The 15,909-nt window shown below is 42.4% G+C and overlaps 1 protein-coding gene across 1 annotated transcript in view; it reads left to right on the forward strand.

The window, feature by feature from the left end:
* Positions 1 to 15,909, forward strand: part of f5 (coagulation factor V) — a 118,998-nt gene that overhangs the window by 47,635 nt on the left and 55,454 nt on the right. Inside the window, exons 8-10 of the mRNA XM_072585179.1 lie at positions 303 to 492; positions 5,382 to 5,484; positions 14,577 to 14,779. Coding sequence (XP_072441280.1) covers positions 303 to 492; positions 5,382 to 5,484; positions 14,577 to 14,779 — 496 coding nt within the window. The remainder of the gene's footprint in view (positions 1 to 302; positions 493 to 5,381; positions 5,485 to 14,576; positions 14,780 to 15,909) is intronic.

Below are 15,909 nucleotides of genomic sequence, written 5' to 3' on the forward strand. Positions count from 1 at the left end.
TAATTAGTTGGTCATGAAATTGATCTCTTCAAGTTAAAGGAAGTAGAAGCATAAACTCTTCCACAAAATGCAGAACAAATACTACTTCACTAACAGTTGGAAGGGACTAAATTCACACAACTAAGTAGAAATGAATTTTAATAGCAACTGGGTTACATCATATTATAGCCTTAAAATATACAGCTCAGTTGAACATAGGAAATCACCTGGAGAGGCAATAGTTATCAGTCTAAACATTATGATCTAAAATTCTCTTTTCCATGGGTTATTTCTGTCTTTAATTCTTCTTTTATTGCCCTTAGTGATTTTAAAGCCAAATATTTGGATTCGGGACCAAACCGTATTGGCAAAGTATATAAAAAGGCAATTTACGTAGAATACACAGATAAAACTTTCACTGAACGTAAAGAACCAAAAGAAGAACCAATTTCTATTTTACAAAATGGAATCGGGTCTCCTGTTATAAGAACTCAAGTTGGTGATAAAATTCAGGTATGAAATGTTAATAAACGTAACCAGTTTTAATTAATTAGGTTAGATTCCCTACAGTGTGGAAACAGGCCCTTCAACCCAACCAGTCTACACCGACCCTCTGAGGAGTAACACACCCAGACCCATTTCCCTCGGACTAATGCACCTAACACTACGGGCAATTTAGCACGGCCAATTCACCTAACCTGCACATCTTTGGACTGTGGGAGGAAACCCATGCAGACATGGGGAGAATATGCAAATGCCACACAGATGCTGGAATTGAACCTGGGACTCTGGTGCTGGAAGGCAGCAGTGCTAACCACTGAGACACCATGCTGCCCATATTGCCTTGGGCTTTAATAGAGATTGCCTCTTGTGTAAAGTATGTTTGTATTGTTTCTGGAAATGGAGCCTTCAAAAATAAAATATATCCTAGGTGACCAGGCACTCCAGGGTTCCCCATGAAACTGTATCATTTCAGGAGATACATACACAACCAAGAGAATCTGTCTTCTGCTCCATTTGTTTAGTTGAAAGATATAAAGTTCTCACTTGCCTTTGCTTTTATCCTTTTTCATTTTTCTTTTTCTTTCTGTCTCTCCCATTTTCACCTTGTTTTTGTACATCCAATGAAAATAAAAACAGCATTGTGTACTGAAATAACTCAAAGCTATTGGCTGCAAATCTAACTCCAATCTGTTGACGTTTTGATACTCAGGATGCTGCTTTATTTTGTTAAACTAATAACATTAATCCAGCCCACTTCTGGTGTGGCTTTTCCAGAAAACCATCTTGTTCACGAGAAAGGGATATGGATGTTCCTGAAGTCTGTGGAGTAGACGTGGTGTGTTATTCAGTGTGGGATGCTGGTTTGATGCCTGGAGTGTTGTTTTTGTCTTCACTACTTTAGTTAATGCCCTGTTTTAAGAGCACCCAGCAGCACATGCATTGAGCAGCATGAGGGCTGCTACCTTTGCTGCCTAAAGGGCTCATTAATCAACTTTCAGGTTAGTTGTTGATACATTCCACTGGCCCTTGCTGACTTTGTGGAGTATATTTGCACAGGAATCATACAAGTTGATTATGTCTTCAAGGAGTGGTGCTGAATGTTTGGTAGCTGCAGCATGTGTTCTGAGTGTTACATTTGCTCCAAGTCATAGGGCTACAATCCTAATTCCACTTGGACTGCAGGTTCAGATAGAACTATTTCAGAGTCAGCAAAAGTGAGCTGTTTGCAAAGGGAGAAATGGGAAGGGCTGTAAACAGGGAAGCCATATCTATCAGCACCTACAAGTTCCCCTCTAAGCCATATGCCATCCTGCCTTGGAATGATATTGTTGTTCCTACACAGTTGCGGTTCCAAATCATGGAACTCCCTCCCCAGCTGTATTGGTGGTGTACCAATACAACATTGAATGTAATAGCTCAAGAAGACTACTCACCATTAGAACAATGAGGGTTGGGCATTAAATAGTGGCCCTGCCAGTGACACTGGAAGTACTTCTTCCTTCACTTAAACCAGAGCAGTATCCAATTCAGCAAGGAGGTGGTCACAGAGCTGTGTCATTTCACAGATTTAGACCAGCAGCCTGAAAGCAGGGCAAGGATCGCACTGCTAGTGACCATAATTCTGGATCTTTTTGTCTCCCTTCCCATCTCCCAACTCTCTTCCCAGTCCCTCCCCCTCCCTTCCACTCCTCCCTGTCACCAACTGGATTCACTCCTCCCATTGAGCAACCAGGCCATACCCTCTACCTGTCTTCACCTATCCCCATTTCACCACCCTGCTCCCGCCACCCCCTTTATCTGCAGCTCTCCCTACACTCACCCCCAGTCCTGAAGAATGGTTACACCTGGCTTGCTGTGTTCTTCCAGCCTCCTGCCTGTCTACAGTGGATTTTATCAGGCTGAAATTGGCAACGTTGCAAACTCTTCAGAGTTCATCCTCCATCATCTGGCGGGTGACTGTGGAGCTTCATTGTCTTCTGACTGACTAGAGAGAAGCAGGAGAAGCACTCACCCTGTCAGACTAGTAATTTCATCATAGTATAGGTTTGACTGCACACACAGGGCTTACAGCTGCCACATTTCAACTGGAAGATGTACTGTAACTGACTGCAGTTGAGTATGACTGTATTCAGCACATCATTCTAGTGAATGCCCACTATCCTAGCAGCACTTAAAGTTAATTTATGCTGCACCATTCTGCTGTTCCAGCAATCTTTAAGCTGCTCCTTTAAAACAAAGCTGACTGCTCGATGACCTGAGCTGATTTATGCCTTACCTTCGCATTCAAACATACAAATAAAGAACAGGAGCAGGATCTCCAAGCCTGCTCAACCATTCAATAAGATTGTGACTCATCTAATTTCAATTTCAGGTCCATATTCCTGCATATCCCTGATAATCTTTCATCTCTTCAGTAGCCAAGAATCTATCTACCTCTGCCTTAAGAATATTTAAAGACTCTGCATCCACTGCCTTTTGAGGAAGGGAATTCCAAAGATTCTGAAAGAAAACAATGCTTCCTCATTTCTGTCTTAAATATATGACCCTTCATTTTTGATCTATGACCCCAAGAGAGAAAGCATCTTTTCTATAACCACCTAGTCATGTCTCCTCAGAATCTTATATGTTTCAATTGAGCAACCTCTGACTTTTCTAAACCCCAGAGGATACAGGTTTTTAGCCTGCCTAGCCTTTCCTCATAAGGCCTCCCAATCCAGGTATTAATTTCATCAACCTTCTCTGAACTACTACCAGTGCATAATTATCCTTCACTATGTACAGTGACCTTTACTGTACACGCTACTCCAGATATGGCCTTGTACAACTGAAGCATAACCTTCTGAATTTTGCATTCAATTCGTCTCACAATAAAGCATAATATTCTGTTAACTTTCCTGACTACTTGCTGTACCTGCACATTGACCTTCTGCAATTCATGGACTAGAACACTCAGATCTCTTTGCATCTCAGACCTCTGCAACCTCTCGCTGTTTAAATAATATAATACTTTTTATTTCTGTCAAAATGGGCAATTTCATATTTTCCCGCATTGTACTCCATTGCTGGGTCTTTGTCCACTCACTTAACCTATCTATATCCTCTGCCTTTATGTCCTCTTCATAACTCATTTTCCTCCCTACCTTTGTGCCATCAGAAAATTTAGCCACCGTTAAAACACAGTTGGCTAGCACTCGTATGCTGAAAGCTATGCTGCCATGAGAGAAAACTGAAATGCTAAAACAAATGTTCAATTGCTTCGACTACTCTGAAGTAACTCTCCAGTACTCCTTGGTGTATATGTAACATCTTCCATAGCCCTTGTCATGAGGGCATTGCCCTTGCCATCACTGATTTGGCAAGTACCTCCAAAAGTAAAGGAGGCAACTTGCACATCCATCTACCTACAGACTTGCTGTACGTGCATTGAAAGGGCTGTATATTTTTCCTTTTCGGATGATAAACTGGAATGGAAGTCAGATACTGTGACATATCTGAAAGTGTTTTGTAACTTGGAAAAATCAAGTATTGCATATTTTAAGCTCTACATTGAGATTGAAACGTTATTGAGTCAGACGGCATCAGAAGTTTTTCAGTGAAGGAAACACTGCCTGTTGATAGCCCTCCGATTGGTAGAGTTGCAGTTTATTACATTGGTGGGAGCAGTGGAGCCAGAACAATTCAAAGGCAGCCTATCTTCTCCTCTCTGTGTGCGAAAGAAGACAAAACAACAGCACAGTGGCTCAATGGTAGCACTCCTGCCTCACAGTGCCAGGGACACAGGTTTGATTCCAGCCTCGAGCCATTGTCTGTGTGGAGTCTGCACATTCTCCCCACGTCTGCGTGGGTTTCTTCCGGGTGCTCCGGTTTCCTCTCACAATCCTCCATGCTCCCTGATAGTGACAATGGACCCTGTGATAGGCCTGTCAAGGTACCGAGCATCTCTGTGTTTACACACCCATCAGTTCTTTCCTGTTTACACCCTTGGGTACTCAAAAACAGGACCTGTGTGAAACCTCATCCCTCAGTGAGCTGATATCTCCCTTTCCCCTTAGCCTGGCTGCCAAATAATTCTGCCCAGTGATTTACCAAGTGCAGTTTTCATCTCTGTGCCACCCTCTAAAGTACTTGGGCTGAAACATTGGCTAATGGCTATGAGGGTAATAGAATGACGGTACTTCAATCAAGTCAATCTCTTGTTCCTCTCCTTGCTTGAAAAATAAAAAGTTTCAGCTTTATAAGGGGGAATCAGAAGAATGGAATACATTGAAAAGCTGTCCCAAAGAGTCAGATAGAGGAATACAGCACTGCTTGGTCACTTTCTGTACTAATGAGATTCTATGAATTGGAAAAGCTGGTATTGGACAGGGGTGGACAAAGTTAAAAATCACACAACACCAGGATATAGTCCAGTAGTTTTATTTGGGAGCACTAGCTTCCAAAGTGCTGCTTCTTCATCAGGTGGTTGTGAAGCAGGACCATAAGACACAGAATTTATAGCAAAAGATTACAGTGATCCAATGATACATTGAACAAACCTAGATTAAGTCATTCATTTCTGAGAATGGGTTTTCTGGCTTCAGTTCTTTAATATGTAAATCCCAGAACTTCTTTTAAGTCACATTCTCAAGGTAACTTAAGGTTCTTTTACAAAAGATGACATCTCAGCTCAGACAATGCCTTAAAGATGTGAGGTTACTGTCTGTCTGTATCCAATCTTGAGTCAGGCTGGTTCTATGAAGTGAGATTCCATGAAGTGAGATGAGACATGATTCGTAACTTAAAGATTTCACCTTAACACAGTTGATAACAGCATATACGTCTCTTTATAAGATGCCAGCATAGTTTTGAAGGCACCGTAAGAACTATTTTATTGATTGTGCCTTTGTTCTCTTTTGTAGGTTTATTTTAAGAATATGGCTAGTCGTCCCTACAGCATCTACCCTCAGGGTATAACAATCGATAAGGAGAATGAAGGTGCTGACTACCCTGGGGATTCCGCAAGTAAATTGACTCTATATATTTGAACATAATTACTGGGAGTTAATATTCTCAAACACTTTTAAGTTGTAGTGTATTGTGTTAGAACCAGGTGATGAGTAACATTATTTAAGGCCTGCCTACTTTAGTTAATTATGAAGGATCTTTAAAATAGGGTTGTAAACAATTTTTAAACAAAGATATTTTCACAGTCATTTATCCTAAGCTTTAGAGTAAAATTTGATGAATATTGGGGTGGAGTGTGGAGGGTAGGGGGCAGGGAGAGAGAAGAGGGGGTAGAGGGAGACGGGGGGATTGGACGGGGAAATAATTGGACTAAAAAGAACCTGGGTAATTTCAGAAAAATAGCATTGTTAAAAATCAATTCAAGACAGTAAAAAAAATTGTACAGACCAATCAGTTAAGACTGCCACCTATTTTCATAGGTAAGAGAAATAATTTTTATGGAGCTCACCTTCAGATATTCAACTAAGCTCAGGATAGTTTTTTATAAATTGAAAATAAGATTGAAGTATGTGTTTAGTGTCTGGTTTGACTCAGTGATAGCAGGCTCACCCTGAATTCTGAAAGTCTACTCCAGGGACTTGAAAATGCGGGGCTGAACCTTACCTTTTTTGGCTCAGTCCAAGTTGTCGTGCACCCAAGTCAAGCATTTTCAGTCCAGAGCTGCCTGCATTGTACCTGACTTTTCTCTGGATGTGGAAGATCAGGGGAACTTGGCACTCTGCTTTATGGGCAAGGACCTGGTGGACTTGCTGTACAGGGTGGTGCAGAGATGGAATTCCCTCTTCCCCACGGACCAGCAGTAGACACCTCAATATCAGAACATGCCAACCTGGTCTGAAGTTACTACCTTGTTTAAAGCAGTCTCAGCCATCTGGAACAATGCACAGCAATGTAGGAAGGAGGTCAGTGACAGTGTAAGTGCCATCATCATCTTTCTGATATCTCGCATTCACTCTATCTCTTCTACCTATCCACCTCCCACCAAGGTTCGAGCTCTACTACTCTCGCTATTGTATGTAAATTTCCCTCACTCGCTCTCCTCTGAATGGCTGACTGACTGTGTCCAAGGCCCTGGACTGCTGTAAGAGGCTACCCTTGACTTATTGTGCTGGGACCCCACTGAGCAAAGACTATCCCATTTGACTTGACCGAGTCCTGATGAACACCATAACCAGATTCCTGCTTTTGTGTCTGCACTAAACAGCAAGGTAAGGCAGAAGTAATATGGGCCTGGTATCTCTGGCTGAGGTGGCACAGTGCAAGAAAAAATGCAAAGCAGGGAGGTTATGAGCATCCAAGGAGGCTCAGAAGAAGTGTGCATTCACACAGTGAGTGAAGAGACCAGCAGTCTGGTCCAGTCCATGAGGTGGCTGCATTTTCCTCAGCACACTGCGTCCTTACAGCATTGCAATGATAGTTGGCTAGTGTAGCCCAACATGTAACATTGAAGCACATCAGTGTCCTCTGCATCAATTGGAGATATGCCATGAGGGGCCTTAGGTAATGGCATGTCTTCTATCCCAATATATGTGACCTGTGCCCATAGAGCATGCCCTGAGATGTTGATGCCCAGTGTCCAATATGAAGGTCTTTTGGAGCAAGAGGTGAGTGGAATTCATCAGGTATTTGCCCTGGTTTCAATATCAAGTTTTCTCAACATTAACTTGATTTTCTTGTGTTTGGTAAGAAAATTGGAATATTAATGAGATGAACTGAGCCATCAACAAGATATTTTACAAGCTGTAAACTGCTACTAATTGGTAGATTGCTATTGTCATATGAGGAACTCACCATGCTACATGCCAAAAGTATTAAAGGAGTAAGATATTCCCGATGTTGAAATTGGCCTCACCAGAATTTACTCTATTAGTTCTGAAGTATTTGGAATAGCCTGAATTGCAAAAGTTGCTATCTTTCTTTGTGCTAAGAGTTCCATTTTTATTCTTCCTGACAGTATGATAGGGTTGGAAAATTATCTACAAGAGCGTGGTTTTGATCATGTGTCTAATAAGTAACACCTTTATGTGCAACTAGTCTCTCATTTCTAGCTTCAATCCAGATGACTATCAATTTGCTATCTGTGTCAGCACATTGCTGTCCTTGCTTTGAACCTAATTAAGAACTAAAGAGTGATATTTACGACACAATAAAGGATACAGCTATCACAGCAGTATCTGATGTTAAGTTAGATCCTCATATAAAAAAATCTGATGCTCCATTTCTCTTCCTTCTGAAAAGAGAATTGACAGGCACATCAGTATCACTCTGAGCTGAGTATGATGCAAGCATGCAGTGTGTAAGCCTTATGACATGGTTGGCTTTTTGGCTTCAGGTGGATTCAGCTTTTGTCTCTTATGGGAATTATGAATTCCTCTTCTGGAGGGAAGAGAAAGTTTTGTGTAGCATGCTAATGGCAATGTACATGATGGCAGTACTGCGTAACAGCAGTCCCACTGTTAAGAAACTGATGGCGCTTCGTTAAAGGAGATAGCAGGTTTGGAAGTATATAAAGAACAGAAATACAGGGAAATGGGACTAGTTCAATTTAGAAAACCTGGTCAGCATGGACGAGTTGGGCCAAAGGGTCTCTTTCCAGGTTAAGTGACTCCATGATTCTATGCCAAGGATTGTAAGTGCCAAGGATTTTCCATTTCAGACATATATTGACAACAAGAAAACCCTGGTCAGGTACAACACAGACAATGACAATGCAAAACTTTGCTACTCCTCTACTGAGAAGTGTTCCCACTGTGCTAGTGTGCTTGTTTTCCATGTCAAACATTAGCTGTTGTGGCCCTTCTCATTAAGACTGTGCAGGGCAAATGTATACTATAGGCAATGATCACTAGAAACTGAACTTCGATTCCAACCCAGAATGACAGTTTACAAATTTTGCAATAGAATTATTAGAAAATCTAACTCTTGTTCTAGAAGCTGGAAGATGCTCTGTAAGTGACAGGTATGATGCATGTCACAACTTTCAAAAAGATACTTTGGAGAATAGTATGGCTTTGCACTTGGATGAACATAAATAAAAAATCATAAAGTGAATAGTTTTATTCTCGCTATACACTTTGTAAGCATTTTGGCAGTGAAAATATCATTAGATGAAAACTATACATCAAGTTGTAATTGGGAAGGAAATTGATATTGAGATTCAGACAAGAATTAACCAAGGCCAAAAAAAGGAACTTGTAAAGTTTTCAAATTTATAAGCAGAGTATCATTTCTGTTTTGTGACCTTTTAAGAGGGGCCTGTGCAGAGGACAATTGTACTTACCAGTCTTTGGCTTAGACTCCCTTTCTAAAGGTGCAAAGGTACAAATAGAGTTTCAGTAGGTATAGAATCAATCAATGGAATTTTCTCAGCCCCTAAATGAGTCAGTTGGAAAAACATGGGGAAATTAGAAAAATGAGAATCTTTTATATGCAAGGTTTGAATGACAAGACAAGAACTTCTCTACTAACTGGTGTGAGACCAATTTTCATGGACTAACATTATTAGCTGTTTTCACCTCATTGCTGTGCAATTTGCTTTACTCCCATGTGGTAGAGAGAAACAATATGGCAATAATTCCTGGCATCACAGTCAGAGTGGGTACTTAACAGGTAGCGCACTTTTCTAGACCTCCATGCCTCAATATTTCAGGCAAGTTCATGGATAGTGTCTGCCTCCACTTTATCCAGGGAGGTCAGCATTAGACAGTCACCACATTCACCACAACCTGACCATCCTTGAACCACTTCAAATGAAGCTCTCCACTTCATTGCTGCACATTGGAGGGCACTGATACCTTTCAGTGTAATTCTGCTGCCAGGTCACTTTGCATGCAGGAATAAGTACCTAATAATGCATCAGTAAAGGCTGCATATCATGGCTCTTAGCTTGCTTTCTTAGCGTGCATTTGCTTTGCAGTTACTTGGATGCTCACTGCATCTCTGTGTGCCTTGTCTTGCCTTTTTGTGCCTTGCCACCTTATTCACACCCAGAAGTCTCATGGTCTCTCTGTCCTGCCTTGCCTTTTAGTGCAGACAGAAAGCTAGACAGCAATGATCAGTCAAGCAAATGGACATGTTGCCAGACAACCCCATGCTGTGTCAACCTACAGCATTTACCAGCAATGTATGCACAAACACACAGCATGGGCTTCAACCAAATGAAGTCTAATGGGAGTATCCCTTAGTCAAGTGAAGGGAACTGTTATCAAACAGGAGATATCAGCACAGTAGGTCATTGTTTGATAGCAGTCCAGGAACTTGAACACAGTTGGCTGGGCGCTTGTGCTGATCAGAGATCAGTCAAGGGAGTTTTGTCACTTGCTAGTCAGGGTCATCATCCAGGTCAATCAAGAGGGTGGGTATTAGTGTGTCCAGGGGGTCAGTTCTCTGAAACTCAAGGGGCATTATCAGGAGCCAATGCTATGTTGGATAAATTGGGGAAGGCAGTTGAGGATTGGAGACACTATGTTGGAATGCAGATAGGACAATAATTGCAAACATAAGAGTGGCTAATGAGAGAGCACATGAGGTTAAGGGACACTGTGGGGTGGGTAGATAGGGAGCCATCAATAATCACCATCAGCCAATAGTGGTGAGGGCTATGATCCCAGCCGTTGACAGTGCTTTTTTAAAAAATATTTTTATTGAGAAAGCTTTTTACCCTTTACAAAATTATAAAGTTACAAAAAAGATCTGAGTAAAACAACAATAACAATAAACTATTACTTACTTTACAAAACAAATTTAAAAAGCTACCCATACTACAATTCAATGAATAATTAAACAAAATAAATTAAATTAAATTACACCACTCAGCACAACCCCACCAAAGCTCCCCATCATCGGGAGCATCAGTTAGTGTACCCGTATTTATTCAGGATTCTTCCTCTCAGGTCACCGGGCCCGTCAGACCCAGGTCTCATGGCTGAACAAAGGCCCGAGTTAATATTACCGACAAATCTGTTTCTATATCGTTCAGAAAGGGCTGCCACCTCTTATAAAAAAGCTCTGTTTTCTGGTGCACCATACTCAGAAGGAAGTCTAGATAGACATATTCCATAATTAACCTACACCATCCCGATAGGCCCGGAGGACTTTCCAAGATCCAACTCATCAGAATGCTCTTGCTTGCACTATATGTAAGAATATTAACTATCTTCTTCCTATGCTCATCTAGAGAAGGCACATTCGGCAGGCCCAAGAGAAGAGATACTGAATCTACTTTAACTTTGGTACCCAGGACCCCCTCCAAGACACTTGCTATAGTACCCCAGTACTTGCAAAGCTGGTGGCATGCCCACAATTTGTAAGAGTACCAATAACTATTTTGCACATTGGAGATGCTCCCTTTTTAAATTTTGCAAGCTGCTCTGGGGCCAAGTAGACCCTATGAAGACCCTTCAGCTGCATAGCCTAAGTTCTATTGTTCTTTCTCACCTTCTCCCAAATGTCCTCCCGTATCTTACTGTCCTTCAGGAGAAAAGGGTCCATGTGTCAGTGCTGCGAACCTACCCTATTACCCCCGGCCTTAACCTCCAAATACACTGACAGTGTTCCCAATTTTACAGAACAGCACTGAATCCAAAAAAGCCGACGGAGCAAGAAACAGATCAATCCTTGTGTTACAATTGTGCGGATTGAGGAAAAAGGTTTAGTCCCTACCCGCTGGGTGAAGGTATCTCCATACATCCACCAATCCCAACTCCACATGTAAGTCTACTAGTTGTTTAGATTGTGGGAAGGTACCCGGGAGACCCCTGTGCATCCTGTCCACTGTGGGATCCATGAGACTATGTAAGTCTCCCCTTATAATCATATGGCATGCTCCTAAGGGCCACCAACCTGGAAGATGCGTCCATTAAAAATTTAAGGGGGTGTGCCAGAGTGGGGGGCAGTAAACATTCAGAATACCATACTCTTCACCATGTATTAAAGCTTTGGGGATCACAAACCACCCACATTCATCCTCAGTTAGATCTAACAACTGAAATGGGAGATTCTTCCAAACGCGTATAGCCACTCCACTGCTTTTAGTGTTAAAAGATGAAAAGAACCCTCCCTGCTGCAACTTCAGATGCTGCTTGTCATCAAGATGGGTTCCTTGCAACGGAGCAACACCAACCCTCTCCTTTCTAAGACTCGAAAGCACTTTATTTTTCTTCATCGGTAAGTGACTCCCTTTAATATTCTAGGTGCACCATTTAAATGAACAACTAACCATAGCCATCTGAAACAGCCCATGACCCCACTGAGAGGAAGAACCCTACTCACAACATGCTAAGTGGAAACAATGAAAGACTCAGAGTCTTAAAAAAAACACAACTACAGAAACTACCAAAATAAAACTTCTAAAAACTACACTTACAACAAACCAATACAAAAAAACAATAACAGGAGACTTTCCTCCTTGCCCATAGGGGGCACTCTCACTACCCACAAACACCTCTATGGTTCCTTCTAGCTGAAGCCACACCCCAAACCCAGGCATACAAAAAGTCAGGAATACATCTTTCAAACAAAGAAATTAAAAGTGGGCATTTCACCCATACATTGACCCCTGTTATTACTGGTAAAAATCAAACCAAAAAATAAATTCTGACAACACTTCCCAAACCCCACAAAAGCGAGAAGGGAAGAGAAAAGGAAGCATATTAAAAGGACAAAACTAGATGAACGCAGCAAACAACAGAAAAAAAGAACCATTATTGTCCACATTGTTTGAACCAGCCAGTCTATTTTAAAGTGTCCAAAAAGTCCTTTGCTTTTTCTGACAAACTAAGAAATGCACTGACCCTCTGGCTGAAACGTAACACTGCCGGGTACCTTACGGAGTACTGAATATCCAAATCTCTCAGCCTCTTATTTACTTCATCAAAGGTCTTCCTCTTACAGATCACAGCCACAGAAAACTCCTGAAAAAACAAAACCTTTGATCCCTTGTGGATCCTTCCCCAGTATTCTGGAAGCTTCCAATACCTTTGCTTGTCTCTTTAGAATTGGAATCGCACTAGGACTGGGCAAGGGTTGCTGGTCCGACCTGGGCCTGCACACCATGACCCGATGAACCTGTTCAATCCGCACTCGGCCCACCTTGGCTTCCCATCCCAAGAACTGCGGCAGCCATTGCTCAAAACAGCTGACTAGCTGATCCCCTTCTTCTTGCTCCAGCTGCCCAATAACACGGATATTCTGCCTCCAACCTCAATTTTTGAGGTCGTTGATCTACTCCAGTAAGGGCCATATCTGTTTCTCCAGAGCCTGGATCTGTCTCGCCGAGGATTCGGCTGTGGTCTCCAATGCTATGAACCGCCGCTTAACCTCCTCCAGACACTGCCCAAGGCACAGGATCTCCTGCTCATGCTTTTGCAGCATGGTCAAGATCAGTTCCAGCTTGGTCTGGGTCTCCTCCATCACTGACTCAATCTTTTCTTGGAGTCTGACAAACTCTGAAGCCAGACTCTGCTGAGCAGGTAAATCCAAACGGGCTTCTACTGAGGTCGACACTGTGGCTGAGAGTGTGTCCATTGCTGCAGGGGAGTACCCTGCTTGTTGCGATCCATGTGGTCCTTTACCTTCAGTCATCGTCCCTAATCGCTAAAAAGAATATATAAAGATTCTAGGAACTTAAAACTACCGATTTTTACCAAAACAGCTAGTGCGGGGAGGGTAAAAGCAACATTTTGCCTGAGTTGTGGTGCAAAGCTCAGCAAGACAGACCTGTGAGATCGCCACCATCTTGAATCCCCAAGAGTGGTGTTTAATATCTCCCTAAGTACTCGCCACTGTTGCTGAAACCACACCTGGAGTATTGTGTCCAGTTTTGATCTCCCTACTTGAGGAAGGATGTGGTGGAAGTTCAGAGGAAGTTCTCCAGGTTGAATCCAGGGATGAAAGGGATGTCGTACCAGGAGTGGTTGAACAGTTTGGGCTTGTACTTGCTGGGGTTCAGAAGAATGAGGGTGGATCAGAATGAGGTATACAAAATGCTAAGTGAAATAGTTAAGATGGAGATTGAACAGATGTTATCCCTTGTTGGACAGTCTTGGACAAGATTCTGGATTAATGGTGCTGGAAGAGCACAGCAGTTCAGGCAGCATCCAAGGAGCAGTGAAATCAACGTTTCGGGCAAAAGCCCTTCATCAGGAGTAAAGGCAGTGAGCCTGAAACGTGGAGAGATAAGCCAGAGGGGGATGGGGGTGGGGAGAAAGTAGCATAGAGTACAATGGGTGAGTGGGGGAGGGGATGAAGGTGATAGATCAGGGAGGAGAGGGTGGAGTGGATAGGTGGAAAAGGAGATAGGCAGGTAGGACAAGTCCGGACAAGTCATGGGGACAGTACTGAGCTGGAAGTTTGGAACTAGGGTGAGGTGGGGGAAGGGGAAATGAGGAAACTGTTGAAGTCCACATTGGTGCCCTGGGGTTGAAGTGTTCTGAGGCGGAAGATGAGGCATTCTTCCTCCAGGCGTCTGGTGGTGAGGGAGCGGTGGTGAAGGAGGCCCAGGACCTCCATGTCCTCGGCAGAGTGGGAGGGGGAGTTGAAATGGTGTGGTTGATTGGTACGGGCATCTTGGACAAGAGGTCATAGGATGAGAGGAAGGAGGCTCAAAACCGAGATGAAGAGAAATTATTTCTGTCAGAAAGTTGTGAATCTTTGGAACTCACTGCCCCAGAGTTCAGTGGAGGTGGAATCAGTCAACAGATTCAAGGAAGAAATAGATAGTTTCTGATGAAAAGTAGGATAAAGGGCTACATCGAGCAGGTAGGAAAGTAACGTTGAGACCAGGATATGATCAGCCATGATCACATTAAATGGCGGAGTGGGCTTGAAGGACTAAATTGCCCACTCCCACTCCTAATTTCAATGTATGATCTCAGCAGTGGTGAGTACTTCCAACTGACATAAAAGAAGCTGAAAACATTACTGAAGGATTATCCACTGAAATATATAGATGAAATTATCACATGGGTCATATATTCTGCATTTAAGAGAGGCAGGATTCTTGACTATACGTACTCAGGTTTAAACAATCAATGCACAGATAATGTCCTAACCCTAACCTAATTAACCTGAGGTTCTAATTAACCTTGCAGATTCCACAAAACAGGTTGATCCTGGTCAAGTCCACATTTACACTTGGAAGATTTCTGAAGATATTGGACCAACAACCTCAGATCCCAGATGCCTAACAAGACTGTATCATAGTGCTGTGGATGTCACACGGGACATTGCTTCAGGACTTTTTGGACCACTTTTAATCTGCAAGTACCTGTCCCTGGATGCCAGGAATTTGCAGGTAAAGTAGCATTAACCTATTGACCACTAGAAAGCTATATTTTATTTTGTGTAATAACAGCTCATTTGTTATGGCATTGCTTGCTGTAAATAACAATATTAGCATTTTTATAATGATAGATGTTCCATCAATATCAGTGCTACTGATTTATAATGTGTGGTCATGACTTGGAGATGTTGGACTGGGTGTGCCAAGTTAAAAATCACACAACACCAGGTTATAGTCCAACAGGTTTCATTGGAAGCACTAGCTTTCGGAGCACTGCTCTCTCATCAGGTGATTGTAGAGTACACAATTGTGATACACAGAATTTATAGCGAAAGTTTACAGTGTGATGTAACTGAGATTATACATTGAAAAATAACTTGATTGTTTGTTAAGTCTCTCATCTGTTAGAATAACCATGTTAGTTTCACTTCTTTTTTATGTAAATCACAAAACATTTTTTAAAAGTTACATTCTCAGGCTAATTTTAACAATTGGTGTCAGCCCAGATAATGTGTTCAAGGTATTTGCCCCCTGTGAGCTGTTGTCTGTGCCATAATGTTTAGACTGATTCTAATCTAAAAAATCATCAAATTCACCATGGACTACTCTCTACTATCCTGTCATTCTTGGATACATGCATCACCTTCAAGGATGGGCACCTCAGCACCACACTCTACTGCAAATCCACAAACAACCTCACGATGCTACACTTCTCCAGCTTCCACCCAAAACATATTAAAACAGCTACCCCCTGTGGACAAGCCCTACATGTACACTGGATCTGTTCAGATGAGGAGGAATGTGATGGGTCTGGAAGTACTCAGGAATGCCTTCATAAGAACTGGGTATAATGGTCAATTCATCGACCACCAATTCCAACTTGCCACAGCAGGAACCATAATGACCTCCTCAGGAGACAGACACATGCTGCAATTGACAGGATACCCTTCATTATCCAGGACTTCCCAGGAGCTGAAAAACTATGCCATGTTCTTCGCAGCCTGCAACACATTATCAATGAGGATGAGTACCTCGCCAAGACCTTCCCCACATCTCAACTGCTCACCTTTAAACAAGCAACAAACCTCAAACAGATCATTGTTCGTAGCAAACTGCCCAGCTTTCAGGACAACTCCGTACAA

Source organism: Chiloscyllium punctatum, chromosome 15 (genome assembly GCF_047496795.1).
Source record: "Chiloscyllium punctatum isolate Juve2018m chromosome 15, sChiPun1.3, whole genome shotgun sequence".
Classification (NCBI taxonomy): Eukaryota; Metazoa; Chordata; class Chondrichthyes; order Orectolobiformes; family Hemiscylliidae; genus Chiloscyllium; species Chiloscyllium punctatum.